This window comes from Callorhinus ursinus, unplaced genomic scaffold (assembly GCF_003265705.2).
Source record: "Callorhinus ursinus isolate GAN/ISIS: 27379988/994484 unplaced genomic scaffold, GSC_fseal_2.0 scaffold28, whole genome shotgun sequence".
Lineage (NCBI taxonomy): Eukaryota > Metazoa > Chordata > Mammalia > Carnivora > Otariidae > Callorhinus > Callorhinus ursinus.
The window spans coordinates 3,650,747-3,667,493 of NW_027397090.1; the positions used below are offsets into that span (position 1 = coordinate 3,650,747).

Consider the following 16,747-nt stretch of genomic DNA (forward strand, 5'->3'; position numbering starts at 1 on the left):
CCCATCACTGGTTTCACTCACCCTCCCACCCCCCTCCCCTCTGGTAACTATCACTTTGCTCTCTATAGTTAAGAGTCAGCTTCTTGGTTTGTCTCTTTTTCCTTTGATCATTTGTTTTGTTTCTTAAATTCCACATGTGAGTGAAATCCTATGGTATTTCTCTTTCTCTGACTGACTTATTTCACTTAGCATTATATTCTCTAGCTCTATCCATGTTGTTGCAAATGGCAGTATTTCATTCTTTTTAATGACTAACACTCCATTGTGTGTGTGTGTGTGTGTGTGTGTGTGTGTGTATGTGTATGATGAACGGATAATCCTTCTTTATCCATCCATCTATCTATGAACGCTTGGGTTTCTTGTATACCTTGGCTATTGTAAATAATGCTGCAATAAACATAGGGGTGCATATACCTTTTTTACTTAGGATTTTTGTATTCTTTGGGCAAATACCCAGTACTGGAATTACTGGATTGTAGGGTATTTCTGATTTTAATTTTTTGAGGAACCTCCATCCTCTTTTCCAGAGTGGCTGTACCAGTTTACATTCCCACCACAGTGCCTGAGGGTTCTCTTTTCTTTACATCCTCACCAACACTTGTTACAATTTCTTGTTTCTTGATACTGACTGCCGTCCGTTCTTGATAGCTATTCTAAAATGAGTGAGGGGATATCTCGTTGTGGTTTTGATTTGCGCTTCCCTGATGAGTGATGCCGAACATCTTTTCACATGTCTGTTGGCCATCTGTATGTCTTCTCTGGAAAAATGTGTCTTCAGAACCTCTGCCCACTTTTTTTTATCACATTGTATTTTTGGTGTTGAGTTGTATAAGCTCTTTATATATTTTAGATATTAACCCCTTAGCAGATACATTGTTTGCAAGTATCTTCTCCTATTCACTAGGATGCCTTTTTATTTTGTTGGTTTTCTTTACTGTGAAAAAGCTTTTCATTTTGGTCAAGTCCCAATATAGTGTATTTTTGCTGTTGTTTCTTGTGCCTGAGGAGACCTATACATAAATATGTTGCCAAGGGCAATGTTCGAGAGATTACTGCCTATGTTTTCTTTTAGGATTTTTATGGTTTCAGGTCTCACATTTAGGTCTTTAATCCATTTTGAGTTTATTTTTGTGTATGGTTTAAGAAAGTGGTCCAGTTTCATTCTTTTGCATGCAGCTGTCCAGTTTTTCCCAACACCATTTATTGAAGAGATTGTCTTTTCTCCATTGTATATTCTTGCTTCCTTTGTCATAGGTTAATTGACCAAATAGATGTTGGTTTATCTCTGGGGTTTCTATCATGTTCCATTGATCTATAGGTCTATTTTTGTGACAGCACTATGCTGTTTTGATTACTGTACTTGTAGCATATCTTGAAACCTGGGATTGTGATACCTTAGGCTTTGTTCTTCTTTCTCAAAATTGCTTTGGCTATTCAGGGTCTTATGTGGGTCTTACAGATTTTAGGATTATTTGTTGCAGTTCTGTGAAAATGCTTTTGGTTTTTGATAGGGATTGTGATAAATCTGTAGATTACTTTGGGTAGTATGAATGTTTAACAATATTCTTCCAATCCATGAGCATGGTGTATTTTTCTACTTGTTTGTGTCATCTTCAATTTCTTTCACCAGTGTCTTATAAGTTTTCAGAATATAGGTCTTTCACCTCCTTGATTAAATTTATTTCTAGGTATTTTACTCTTTTTGGTGCAGTTACAAATGAGATTGTTTGTATTCTTAATTTCTCTTTCTGCTACTTCATTATTAGTGTATAGAAATACAACAGATTTCTGTATATTAATTTTGTATCCTGAAACTTCACTGAATTATCAGTTCCAATAGTCTTTTGGTGAAGTCTAGCATTTTCTATGTATAGTATCATGTCATCTGCAGATAGTGACAGTATTACTTCTTCCTTACCAATTTGGATGTCTTTTATTTCTTTTTCTTTTCTGATTGCTGCAGCTAGAATTTCCAATATTTTGTTGAATAAAAGTGGTGAGAGTGGACATCCTTGTCTTGTTTTTGTCTTAGAGGAAGAGTTCTCAGTTTTCATTATTGAGTATGATGTCGGTTGTGGGTTTGTCATATATGGCTTTTATTATGGTGAGGTATGTTCCCTTTACCCTACATTGTTGAGAAGTTTTAACATGAATCCATGTTGTATTATGTCAAATGCTTTTTCTGCATCCATTGAGATCTTTTTTTATTCTTGTTTAGGTGATATCATACTGATTAGTGAATAGTGAACCACACTTGCGTCTCTGGAATAAATCCCCCTTGATCATGCTAAATGATTTTTTTAATGTACGTTGAATTCAGTCTGTTATTCTTTTGTTAAGGATTTTTGCATCTTTGTTCATCAGAGATATTGGCCGGTAGTTTTTTTTTCTTTAAAAATTTTTATTGTTATGTTAATCACCATACATTACATCATTAGTTTTTGATGTGTTCCATGATTCATTGTTTGTGTATAACACCCAGTGCTCCACGCAGAACGTGCCCTCTTTAATACCCAGGCCCGTAGTTTTCTTTTTACATGATGTCTTTGTCTGGTTCTGGGATCAAAGTAATGCTGGCCTCATAGGTGAATTTAGAAGTTTTACTTCCTCTTTTATTTTTTAGCATCATTTGAGAAGAATAGGTATTAACTCTTATTTAAATGTTTTGTAGAAGTCACCTGTGAATCCATCTGGTCCTTGATTTTTGTTTGGAACTTTTTGACTGCTGATTCAATTTCATTACTAGTAATTGGTCTGCTCAGATTTTCTCTCTCTTCCTGATTTAGTTTTGGAAAATTGTATGTTTCTGGGAATTTATCCATTTCTTCTAGATTGTCCAATTGTTTGGCAGATAATTTTTCAACATTTTCTTATAATTCTTTGTATTTCTGTGATATTATTGCTCCTCCTTCATTTCTGACTTTGAGTCTTCTCTCTTAAGTCTGGCTGAAGATTTATCAGTTTTGTTTATCTTTCCAAAGAACCAGGTCTTTGTTTCATTGATCTTTTTTTTTTAAATTTCATTTATATCTGCTCTAATCTTTATTATTTCCTTCTACTGGCTTTGGACTTTGTTATTCTTTTTCTAGTTCCTTTAGGTTTAAGGTTAGGTTCTTTATTCTTTAATATGATATTTTTCTTGTTTCTTGAGGTAGGCCTAATAGCACTATAAATTTCCCTCTTAGAACTGCTTTTGCTGATTCCCAAAGATTTTAGACTATTGTCTTTTCGTTTGTTTCCATGAATTTTTGATTTCATGTTTTTTTTTTTTCCATTGACCCATTGGTTAATTAGTAGCATGTTGTTTAACCTCCATGTATTTGGCTTTTTTTTTTCTTCCATTTTTCTCTTGTAATATTGATTTGTAGTTCCATACCATTTAAGTTGGGAAACATGCTTGATATGATTTCAGTCTTCTTAAATACAGTGAGACTTGTTCTATGGCCTAACATGTTATGTGTAGCAGAGAATGTTTCATGTGCACTTGAAAAGAATGTGTGTTGCTACCCTGAGTTTTGTTCTTTTTTCCACTTCCATTTGCATGGTTTATGTTTTTTCATCCCTTCACTTTCAGTCTGTATGTGTCATTATGTGTGAAGTGAGTCTCTTGTAGGCAGCATATAGCTGGGTATTGTTTTCTTACTCATTTACCATATGTCTTTTGATTGGAGTATTTAGTTTATTTACATTTAAAGTAATTATAGATAGGTACTTATTGCCATTTTGTTAATTGTATTGATTGTTTTTGTAGTTCTTCTCGATTCCTTCCTTTTTCTCTTGCTCTCTTCCCTTGTGGGTTGATGATTTTCCTTAGTGATATGGTTGGATTCCTTTCTCTTTTTTGTGTGTGTATATCACAGGTTTCTGATTTGTGGTTACCACTGGGTTCTACATTGAGTTGAGGGTCACTTAAGTTCAACACATTGTAAAACTACTAAAAGTAACTCCCACCTCCATGTTTTATGTATGTGATGTTTTATATCTTTTTATTTTGTGTCTCCCTTGGCTAATTTTTCTAATTTTGATTGTACTACTTTGTAAGTTTTAAACTCCACAGTGGCTTTACTCTATGATTGCCTTTTACCTGTAAAATTTTTCTCCTTTTATAATTTTTTTTTTTCTAGCGATGGCCTATTCTTTCCATTTAAAGAATCCCCTTTAACATTTTTTGTAAGCCTGATTTATTGGGATGAACTCCTTTAACTTTTGTCAGGAAAACATTTCTCTCCTGTTTTGAATGATATACTTTCTGGGTAGAGTATTCTTGGTTGTAGGTTTTTTTGTTTGTTTTAGCACTTTGAATATAGCATGCTCCTCCCCTCTGGCCTGCTAAAGGTTCTGCTGAAAATCACCTGATTGATTGCCTTATTTGGCTTTCCTTTTATCTTTACTTTTTGCCATTTTAATTATTATGTGTCTTGGTGTGGACCTCCTTGGGTTCATCTTGTTAGGGGTTCTTCTTCCTGGACCTGGATGTTGCTTCTTTCCCCAGGTTAGGGAAGTTTTCAGCCCCTTCTTCTCCTGCTGGGATCCCTATAATGTGCATGTTACTATGCTTGATGATGCCACAGAGTTCCCTTAACCTCTTCTTTTTTCTTGTTGTTCAGCTGAGTTGTTTTCCATTACCGCCTTCCATATCACTGATCTGTTCTTCTGCATCTTCTGGTCTACTATTGATTCCATTTAGCGTATTTTTATTTCAGTTATTAAATTCATCAGCTCTGACTGGTTCTTTCTACATTTTCTGTCTCTTTGTTGAAGGTCTCACTGAGATCCTCTGCTCTTTTCTCAAGTCTAGTGAGTATCTCAGTGATGATAATTTCTTTGACTCGTCTATCACACATATTTTCATTTCATTTGGGACATATTCCTCTGTCTCCTCATTTTGTCTCTGTTTGTTTTTAATGTAGTAGGACAGTCAGCTATGTCCCCTGGTCTTGAAAGTAGTGGCCTTGTTGTCAAAAGAGGTCCTGTGGTGTCCTATAGTGCAATCACCCCCTGGTTACCAGAACCAGGCACTCCAGGGGTGTCCTCGGTGTGGGCTGTGTGTGCCTCCCTATTGTGGCTGAGTCACAACTGCCTTCAGCCCAGCCAGCCGCAAGGATCCCCTCTCCCTGCTCCGAGTGTCCTGGGTAGAGTTGAGGCCAGTCTGAAGCAGTGACAGGCTTGGTGAATAGGGGCGCAGTGGCAGGCTTGGTGAATTGGGCCAGCAGTGAGCCCAGCTGTCTGCAATTAGTCCCTCTGTGTAGATACAGCTACAGGTACACTGAAGGGCAGGGCTTGCTTCTTGCCCAGCCAGCTATGAGGCTTGACCGCAGGGACTGCAAGTATGCTGTTATAGGGTCTTCTCTCCTCGCTCCCCAGGGCATGAGTCACTTTGGAGTGGCACCCTCCAAGTGGGTATGGTGGGACAGGAGCCACTCTTAAGGGAGGACTGCTGAGTTGGGTTGGATGGAGAAGAGCACACAGTGCTATAGCAAAGTAGATGGAGAGTGTTAGCGCTACCTGTCACAAACATCCAGCTATCTAGGCCTTGGGGCGGGGAGGGGGAAGAGGAATGGCACCTACCAGCACTTTTGTTTCTAGAGAAATATCCTGTACATCCCTGCCTGGGGACAGATCTAATCTGCCCAAGACAGATTAGTCAATATATCTCCTTCACATATAACCGCAGGCACTTTTCAAACTGCTGCATCTTTAAGGATGATGGAGACTCAGTTTCCTATTGCCCTCGGGCTCTCCTGGAACTAAGCCCCACTGGAGTGAAGATCTGTTTCTGAAGTCAGATATTAGGTGGACTCATCTTCCTAGTGCTGGGGTTGCCTAGGGTGGAATCAGATCCTCGTGCTTCCCCATGCGTGTGATGTCCCTCCTGTTTGTGGTTAGTGGCACAGGGGTTTGGTTTCCAACTATGTCTCCATCCTACCTACCCTTTTCAAGGTGCCCTTCTCTCTACAATTAACTGTGGCAGGTCTGTTCTGCCAATCTTCAGGTGGTTTATCTCAATGTGTCTGAGGGATAAGGTGAGTTCAGGATCCTCCTACTCTAAACTTGGCAAATGGATTACATTTTGCCTTTCCTAGTGGACTGGAATACCTGATAGTCTTTGAATCCATTTATCACTTTATAGGTTTCCTCATTAATGGCCCTTCATTAGTAGTCTTTGACACATGTCTATTCCACATTCACACTGAAGTCATGTTTTCTAAACTTTCTGAAAAGTAACACTGATACCATACAGGCCTGCTTCCTTCGGGTCGTGTGTAGAAAAGAGCAGGCTCGGCTGCTATCTTTTGAAAGCCTGCTTCTGAAGCTGGTCCATGGCTAGTACCTGGGAATTGGATTTTAGGAGGGTTTCCACCACCCTAACTGGTGAGAGTGGCTCCTGGTGCCTCAACTGTGCAAACAATATGGTTTATACCGAACATCTGCTTTCCTTGGGAGCCTGGAATTTTGGTATGTGCCAGGGAGAGGGGGTCTTTGTGACCACAACCCTGGGCACTGAGACTCTAAGGAGGTTCCCTGGTAGCCTACATTTCACACATGTTGTAACCAGTTGTTGCTGGGGGATTTCAATGCATCCTGGGAGAAAACTTAGAAGCTAGTGCTGGTTTTCTGTGGACTCTGTCCTATGTACCTTTTCCTGATTTTATTTAGTAACTATGAGCTCATGAGTGCAACTATATAGTAAGTCTTGTGGGTCCTCCTAGCAAATCACTGACTCTGGGGATGGGCCTGAGGACTCCCTGACAGTTAGTTACAAGCGTTTTTACATAATTTTTTTTTTTTTTTTTTTTACAAAAACTGTTAAAATTCTAATGTGTTCTCTTAAAAACTGGTTAGATCCTTTGATATAACCAAGGCCTCAATTTCCCTCCTAAGGTCATCAAATGAAAACCTTCTATTTCCTCTCTAAAACCCAAATATTTGAAATCAACTCACTGGTGTCCGGGTATGATCCATCAGGGCACTGGATAACACAGCTGTTGATTTCTTCATTTAGGAAGTATCCATATTTACAGGACAGGCACTGGTCACCATGGCTTCCAAAGCAGGACTCACAGTTGGGGGCACACTTTCTGCATCGCTTCTTGTCAGCATGGTAGTGGCCAGAGGGGCAGCTGGAGACACAGATCCTGCATTGTGGAATGGTAAGAAAGAAGGACAGCATCATTGGAAACAGAGTCCCGGGCATTCTTGGTAGATGCTCAAGCAAGAGCAGCCTTCCATCTTAAACCCCGATGGTAACACCATATCCAAAGAGCCAAATTCTCTGTGTAGGGTTCTGAAGTGGCAAGGTGGCCACCCAATACCAAGTCTGTCAAGTAATGCATGGTCTTGGTCCAAACCCCATCTTCCGGTTCGGGACTAGCTCTTTAAAGGGGACAATGGTTAGAAACTAGAGGCTCAAGAGGAAAGGTTGTGGCATGGGGTTGAAAGGAAACTACGTGGGAACCACGATTTTATACAAAAAAGGTTGCTAATAAGGGGTTACTTCTGTTTTCGTGTGTTGTCCTATGGATCCTGTGTGCTAGGGGCTGTATGCTATTGTCTAAGTTAATCGATTTAAACTTGGTTGGTTATGATACATTTAAAAAAAAAAGAACTTCCTTAACTGAAGGACAGCACTTTGTTTATTCATTCAACAAATATTTACTACTGAGTACCAAGTAAAATGTCAGGCATTTTGCTGGGCTCGGCGATGAGAGGTCCTGCAGTAGCCAAGGGCCCTTCCTTTAAGGAACAGAAATTCCAGCATGCATGTAAACAGGAACTAGAATGGGTCTGGGTCTGTCTGGATGGCTGAAGTGTGGACTCACTGCAGTAGGACGGAAAAGGGGGCAGGGCTCTGAGAGAGATGCCCGGAGCGGACAGCCTCTGAGGGGCCATCACTGTCCCGGGAGCCTCCCTGCAGACAGATCAGCACACCTTGAGGCAGAAGCCAGGGGCTGAGAGTTACGGTGACCAAGCAGGTCCGCCTCAGTGCCCAGAGTGAAATAGGATGAGCAGGGCCCACCACCTTTGCACACGGGAACGCAGGGATGCATCTGTTGGGCTGGATGCTGGCATTTTCATGAAAGGCAAACAGAGCTCTAGCATCAAACATTCATGGGATGGAAAGGTCTAGAGGGCTAGTCCAAATGCGAGCAAAGACAGTTGCAGCTTGACAGCATACAGCATATGAGTTTCAGCACTTGGAATGACACTGGGAGGCAGGGGCTGGCCAGCAGCCTCTGTTCTGTGCTTGGGTCCTGGTAGGAGAACATCACCAGACGCCGCTCGAACACAGCTCGAGCGCAGCCCGTGGGACCACCTGGAGCATGCTGCGGGGTGGGGGGGCGCGGGGATTGGACTCAGGATCCTTCTTACCTGGTGTTGTTTTTCAGTTTATAGTAGTAGTTTAAGCAGTCACTGCAGTGGTCTGGTCCTGGCCCATCACAGCCGACCTCACTGCACTCAGGGTCACAGGGACCTTTTCCAAAAAAACACAAAAAAACAAAAAAACAAAAAAAACTTGGGAAAATATGATTTTAAAGCAGGTCTATTTTAACTTGAATTTTTCCTTCCTTATGCAGTGAGAGTTTCTTTAAGGTGGAGGAATAATGTGTAACATGGCTCTAAGCACGGAGATGAACTCCTATTACCGAAGTATCAAGAATGTAAATCCAGCCGTGGCTTGGTCTTCAAAAAAGCACATACGGCTGCCTTGTGGGAGATGATAACACATATCTCCGAATTCAAAGGAACAATGCCACTCTGGCAACTGGAAGAGAACTGATGGCAATTAAATATGCATAATGATAAAAATGTCGGATTTACAGAAAAATGACAAGTTAAGCTGTTGACAGAAAAAAGAAAAAAGTTTATTATTCCATGCCTGGACCAGATTGTCTGGCTTGCCGATGGTCATTAAAACCACGGAATACCTCTGAGATGCTGTAGCCAGCAAGAAACATCATTATGGCATCTGGTGCAAGCTTATCAGTATCTGGTCTTGGATTACAAAGCAGGTACTTAAGGCATAGATAATAGATTTTTTTAAAATTTAATTTGATTTATGTTAGTCACCATACAATACAGCATTAGTTTTTTTGATGTAGTGATCCACGTGGTGGGACACAATTTTAAAATCTAATAGATTTTAAGGGCAGTGGAAAACTCAACAAAAGAAAGCGAGACAAATTTTTAAAAATGCAAGCAAGCTTAAAGAATTCCAGACCTAGGATGAAAGTTGCTAATCTCTCATGACATATTCTTTGGTCTAGAGTTAGAATGTACAGACGGGAAGAAAAAAATGCCAGAAAGATGGGAGATTTTTATAATTGATGAAAAGCTTTCTAATGACATGGGCTAGACCTTTTGCTTGCTTGAACTAACTCCCTTTTTCCTTGTTCTCCATACTTTAGGACATTTGGTCTTGTAATCTTCAAGCCCTTTCCTGTTGAAAATACACATGATTTTAAGTAGTAATAAACATGCACAGAATGTACAAACATTAAGTTATGTCAGAAATGTCTGAACCATACTGATTTGAATCAAAAGGATTTACTTGATCTTGAAACTTGATCTCCTTTAGTCATTATAGGATTCTGTTCTACAGTTACTGAGTCGGAATATAAAATGGTAGAACCTGGGAGGAATGACTTGGAGAAAAGTCTAGTATTCAAACACCCTCATTTACCTGGTGAGAAAACATACTTTCCAAGAATTAGAGTGGCTTGTCCAAATAATACAGCCCAGGAGCCCTGGGATCAACATGGGTCCCCCTTCTTACTCCAGCTCTCCTACATAGAAGTAGTAAATCAGGTACTAGCGATGACCTTTCAAAATGAATGCAGACTTGAGATATATTTCTGACAGCACTGTTTCTCTCTTTGTTCCCCCAAGCCTTAAAACTGATCTCTAAATTCCACAGCGAGTATAACTTGGGACCTTTCAGCTCTCTGCTACGATAGAGGAGAGGGTGTCTCTGTATGTAAGGGTTGGAGCTCAGCCAGCTGTGGGTCCTACAGCCCCTGGAATTTGATGCAACAGTACTAGGGATCTGGTTATGCTAATACCATCTGTGCCTTTAGCCAGGTTGACTTCTTCATGAAGGTGAAAATCACAGCTCTGAAGAAAAGGAATCATGGGTGGCCCTAAATTTTCACCAGATGATTTCTGCAATTAACGCCCCCCCCCCCAAATTATGCTTTATACGTGCCAAAGGGCTCCGTATGGCCAGTTCACATGCCGTGCTGTTTCTTTTATAATCTTAACCTGTCCCAGATGCAATTTAGCATTTTAGGTTGCAGGGTAATAATGAAATAATTGTCTTTGTTCTCTCACAAGTGCCAATGTGGACATTTTGGAGATGTTAACAGGAAAAAAACACGGAGATAAGAGAACCGTTTGTTCAGAATTTTAAGATTACCAAAATGTGAATTAGAAACCTACCAGAAGGCATATAGCAACAGGCTAGTAGGCTCAGTTTATGTTTTTGGATATCCTTTCTCCTATCAGAGAAGATGAAATGGTTTGCTCGTTATAATGTGAATAGTAATGTTACAAGCTCAAAACATAATGAGATAATCTAACACGATCGAGCTCAGTTGGCTCAACTGGTTTGAATTATTCCAGCTTAGGATGGACTCTGGGATACTACCTGTTTAGAATAAAAGGAACCATGTGCATGTTTAAGATATTCTGCTAAGGTGACTAATGAAGTACTTTTATCTTTAGCTCATTAAGTGTTATGTCATATCCCAGGAGCACTGAATGCTCCTTTAAGTGGTAGTCAGTGGAACAAGACACGTACTGCATGGAGCGCTAGGTGTTATACAAAAACAAAGAATCGTGGATCACTACATCAAAAACTAATGAAGTACTGTGTGGTACCAGAAGAGACCCTGGTGTAAGAATTTATTCTATTATAAAGGAAAGATCCTGGGGGCACCTGGGTGGCTCAGTTGGTTAAGTGTCTGCCTCTGGCTCAGGTCATGATCTCAGGGTCCTGGGATTGAGCCCAGCATCTCCCTCTCCAATAAATATTTAAAAATGAAGGGAAGATCCTAAACTAGTAAAAGAAGGGATGATGACCCAGCCAATAATGTTAGTCTATTTATTTTATCTCCTACTATATAAACCAAAATAAGTTCCAGATGAATGGCCAAATGTAAAAAGCAGAGATTAGAAAAAAATGCATGTGGATATTTAGTTGATTTTAAAGACTAAAACTTCTTAAAGAAGATCTGAAACTATAAACCCTGACCTCCAATTTTCTTTTTCCATCAAAACACAAAACAAAAACTACATTTTGGAAGCAAGCAATAACTGAGGGAATGGTTTCAGCAAATACAGTAGTTCTTCCTCCCACTTATCTGCAGGGGATACTTTCCAAGCCCCTCAGTGGATGCTTGAAACCATGGATAGTACCAAACCCTATATATACTATGTCTTTTTCCTATACATACATACCTGTGATAACATTTAATTTTTAAATGAGGCACAGTGAGAAACTAATAACATAGAACAATTATATCAATATACTATGATGAAAAGATGTGAATATATGTGAATGTGGTCTCTCTCAAATCTTATATGGTATTTATCTGACTTCTTGTGACAGTGTGAGATGCTAGAATGCCTACAGGATGAGATGAAGTCAGGGGAATGACGTGGGCGTGGTAACGTAGCATTATGCTACTACTGACCTGACGATCTAGCAGATGGAAGATCATCTGCTCCCTGTTAATAATGGGATACTACTTAGTAGTAGTAGTATTACTACTAGGAAACCACAGATAAGGGGGAACCACTGTATGGAAAAATGTGAGAGACAATAACATACAAAGAGCTCTTATAAGAAAATTGGTGTCAATTTGAATAGAAAAATAAAAAGTAAATAAAAAGTAAAAAAAAAAAAAAGTAAAATACAGTTATGCTTAATTCCTAGAACTACAGAGGAAAACATGATTTACTAATAAAGCTATAAAAATTTTAAAATGTTCTGTTCTTTTATTTTTCAACTTTTTTCTTTCCATTGAATTTTGGCATGAATGAGTATAATAAATGCACAGCTGGTCACAGTGTAGACTGGTATATCTTGTCTGGAAAGGATTGTGACAAAGTGTGTCCAAGCTCTCAAACTGATTATTCCCTTTGCTGCAGTAATTCTCAGAACTCCATTCTAAGGAAATAATTAAAGATATAAACAAAGACTGATAAAATAATGATGTTCATCCAAACCTTATTTAAAATAGTGTAAAATTCCAAGCAAACTACACATCCCAGCTTATGTGTTAAATGTAGTACAATCATAGGATGGACTGTTATATCGTTGTGAGAATATGTGACAACAGGGAAATATGCTCTTAATAACCACAAGAGAAAGAAAAAGGATATGGAAACTCTGTATAGTGTGCTTTTGGCTTTGAAGAAAACAGTGCTATCTGAATATACACATGCAAATATTTGGGGGGATAGAAAAGAAGATGGAAGAAACTGTATCAGAATATTGGTAGAAGTTGATCTCTGCATGGTGGGGTGATGCACGAGAGTTCTCTCCTTAGCCTGTGTCCCTGTTGGAAACCAACTTACCTGCATAATCCTCGGTACCATAGTCATCGGTAGGGTCTTCTACTCGGCTATAGCGGACACGTTCTACTTTAGGAAACTCATTGGTTGGTGAGTATGGCTGCACGGAGGTGCCATAGAGGACCAAAGACCATTCTTTCAATTTCCCTTGAAAAACAATAATGAAATGATAGCATGACCACACATTCCCTCCTGAGCTTTACAATTTAATTCCTTCTCATCAAGAAAAAGCAACAGAAGAATTGTGGCAAGCATATTCATATTAATCATAGCATGAGTTGCATAGCTAGAAATGTACATTTTCCACCAGTTGAAGAATTAACTAATAATTGACATATCACATATTTACTGAGCACCAACTATAGGAAAGCCTTAATCAGCTTTTATAAGAAGACCGAGAAATGAACCCCTCTCAGCTGGATCAAGGGCTGAATTTCAAATTATGGATATTTTAAAAGAGAACCCCAGAATTTTACAGAGGCCTTTGCTTTTCTACATATAAATACCATATTTGAATTTTTTTAAAAAAATTTGGTGTTATCTGACTTGTTTATCACTAAGACAAAACAACTACTTTGTTCCACCTAACAATTAGTCATTTAGTCTTAAGAATACATCACTATTTATACTATGCTATAGACCTGAGCTGTCCAGTGATAGCCCCTAGACATTTGGCTATTTAAAATTTAAAAATTTAGTTCCTCAGTCATACCACATTTCAAGTGCTCAATAGCCATATGTGGCCAGTGGTCACTACAATGGATACCACCAATACAGAGTGTTTCTACCACGGCAGAAGGTTCGAGTGGACAATGCTGCAATAAAGCTTTGTCTGGTCAAGTGTGCCTTGAGTGAGACAGGAGCCATGTGTTTTAACTCCTTTACAGAGAAGGTTCTCAAAGAACATTTTGCTTTAGTCCTTCTTTCTTTTTGTGTTGATAAAGCTAAGAAAAACTTCTTACAGGTCACTAAGCTTAATAAGATTCACATAGAGAATCAACCATAAGCAGAAGTGATTGAAACAAAACCATTAAAAACATGGAAGTATGCTGGTAGGAAGCAGAACCTTCCTGAAGGTCCTTCCTCCACTTAGCCGAATACAGAGAATCTAGGCCTGGTTGGGGCCAGGGTTCTGTCACAGCACTGAGAGTGGTGAACTTGAGGTGTCAGCTGATCTATTAAGTTTGAATCCATTCAATGTTCACAACAATTGGGAGGTAGGTACTTGAATTCCCAATATATAGATGAGGAAACAGGCATAGAGGGTGATAATTTTCTCAAAGGCACTAAGAGTACAGACTGCTATTAAAACCCATCTGGGGGTTCCAGTTTAAGATGACAGCGTATGAAGATCCTGAACCCACCTCTTCCTACAGACTCACTGAATCTACAGCTACATAGGGGACAAGTTCCTCTGAACAAGAAAACAAAACCAATAGGCTGAGTGGCTCCTACACAATAGGCAAACAAAAAACCCACAGGAAAGCAGGTAAAAGAGGCCGAGACACAATATTGCAATAAACCCCACCCCTGGCACTGTGACCCATAATCAGGACTCACAACCCCAAAGTTTCTCCCCAAGAAGCAAAAGCTTTGAACCCCACATTGGGTACCACAATTTTTAAGACCTGCTCCTGAGATGAGTCCCCAAAACATCTAGCTTTGAAAACCAATAGGGCTTGAGACCCACAAGGCTATAGTGAACTGACTAAAGAGCTTGCATGTGTGGACCCAGCCACTCCAAGGCTAGGCCAGAGGCAGCCAATTGAAAAGCATGGACTTTCTGTGAAAGAGGCTTATTTGCTTACTGTAACATACAGCTAGGGGCCTACTGAAATACTCTCCAGTGGGCACCATCTTTGCTCTCTCCCTCAGTCTTGCTCCAACTCACTAGTATCTCCCAGAAGGAACCTGTTCTCTCATCTGGGACCCCAATTTTTATGGCTGCCTCTCAGGGCACACCTCTTGGCTGCTGGCACTGGTGGTCGGCAGGGCTTATGTTTACTGGTAACACAGGACTGTAAACTAAATTGACAGATCTATTCTTAAGCTCACCCAGGAGAGAGAATCAAAATCAGAAATGAAAGAAGAAGGGGGCAACTAGGTGGCTCAGTTGATTAAGCATCCAACTCGATTTCAGCTCAGGTCATGATCTCAGGGTGGTGAGATGGAGCCCCACTTTGGGCTTCATGCGGAGCATGGAGCTTGCTTAAGATTCTCTCCCTCTGTCCCACCCCCAGCTCATACACTCTCTCTAAAAAAAAAAAGAAAAAAGAAAAAAGAAAAAGGTGAGGTTATAACTAAAATAAGAATAAAAACCATGAAAATATAAAGTATTATAAAAGACTATCATCAATTACACACCAACAAAATGAACAACCTAGAAGAAATGAGAAATGGATAAATTTTTAGACCTATACAACCCACTAAGACTGAATCATTAAGAAACAGAAAATCTGAAAAGAACAATTACTAGTAAAGAGATGGAATCAGTAATAAAAAAAAGAAAACCCTCTCAACAAAGAAAATAACCAGAACTACATCTTCTCTGGTCAGTTCTACCAAATATTTAAAGGAATACCAGTCCTTCTTAAACTCTTCCAAAATATAGAAGAAATATTTCCAAACTCATTTTATGAGGCTAGCTAGGATTACCCTGATCCCAAAACCAGATAAAGATGCCACAGAAAATCCCTGATGAACACAGATGCAAAAGTGCTCAACAAAAAAATTAGCGAACTGAATTCAACAATACATTAAAAGGATCATATATCATCAACAAATGAGATTTATTCCAGGGATGCAAGAATGTTTCAACATTGACAAACCAATCAATGTGATTCACAACATTAACAAAATTAAGGATAAAAATCATATGATCACCTCAATACATACAGAAAAGGTATTAACCTACTTCAACATCTATGATAAAAGCTCTTATCAAAGTGTGTATGGGGGAATAATAAGCATCATAAAGATCAGGAACAAGACACTCACCACTTTTAGTCAACATAGTATTAGAAGTCCTAGCCAGAATAATTAGACAAGAAAAAGAAAGGGCATTCAAATTAGGAAGAAGTATGTCACTATTTGCACATGACATGGTACTGTATATGAAAAACCATAGAAGTGCCACCAAAAACTGTTAGAACTAATCAACAAATTCACAAAAGCTGTAGGATACAAAATCTTTTGCATGTCTATACACTAATAATGAACTATCAAAAAGAGAAAGAAAATCTTATTTATAATTACATCAAAAAGAATAAAATGCTTAGGAATTTGACCAAGGGGGTAAAAGACCTGTACACTGAAAATTATAACACATGATGAAAAAATTGAAAACACAAATAAATGGAAAGATATTCGGTGCTCCTGGATGAGAAGAATATTATTAAAATGTCCATACTACCCAAAGCCACCTATAGATTCAATGTAATCCCTATCAAAATTCCAATGGCATTTTTTGTTTAAATAGTACAAACAATCCTAAAATTTTTATGAAACCACAAAAGACCAAATCACTCTTGAGAAAGAAAAATGAAGCTGGAGGCATCATGCTTTCTGATTTTCAAATATAAAGCTATGGTAATCAAAACACTATGGCTTTGCCATAAAGCAGACACATAGATCAATAGAACAGAATAGCACACAGAAATAAACTCATGCATATATGGTCAATTAAGAATACACAATGGGGAAAGGATTTTAATAAATGATGTTGGGAAAACTGGACAGCCACATGCAGAATAATGAAACTGAACCACTATCTTACATCAGACACAAAAACTCACTCAAAATGGAGGTGCCTGGATGGCTCAGTCAGTTAAGCATCTACCTTTGGCTCAGGTCATGATCCCAGGGTCCTGGGATCCAGCCCCATGTCAGACTCCCTGCTCAGCGTGGAGTCTGTTTGTCCCTCTCCCTCTGCTCCTCCCTCCCACTCATGTTCACTCTCTCTTTCTCTCAAAATCTTAAAAAAAAAAAAACAACTCTAAATGGATTAATGATTTGAACATAAGACCTGAAACCATAAAACTAGAAGAAACACAGGTGGTAAGCTCTTTGCCATCGGTCTTGGTGATAATTTTTTCGGATTTGACCAAATGCAAAGGCAACAAAAGGAAAATAAGTCAAAGTATATCAAACTAAAAAGCTCCACACGGCAATG

General features: G+C 39.1%; 1 protein-coding gene across 8 annotated transcripts in view; it reads right to left on the reverse strand.

Moving 5' to 3' along the window:
• The window catches only part of PCSK5 (proprotein convertase subtilisin/kexin type 5), a 465,096-nt gene that overhangs the window by 172,115 nt on the left and 276,234 nt on the right, over positions 1 to 16,747 (reverse strand). For all 8 annotated transcript variants that reach the window (XR_012374027.1, XR_012374026.1, XM_073878061.1 and 5 more), the window contains exons 14-16: positions 12,580 to 12,723; positions 8,371 to 8,473; positions 6,943 to 7,136 (exon numbers count right to left, since the gene is read on the reverse strand). Coding sequence is in view for 6 of the 8 variants with exons in the window: in XM_073878061.1 (XP_073734162.1) it covers positions 6,943 to 7,136; positions 8,371 to 8,473; positions 12,580 to 12,723 (441 nt within the window). In the remaining 2 variants the exon portion in view is untranslated. The remainder of the gene's footprint in view (positions 1 to 6,942; positions 7,137 to 8,370; positions 8,474 to 12,579; positions 12,724 to 16,747) is intronic.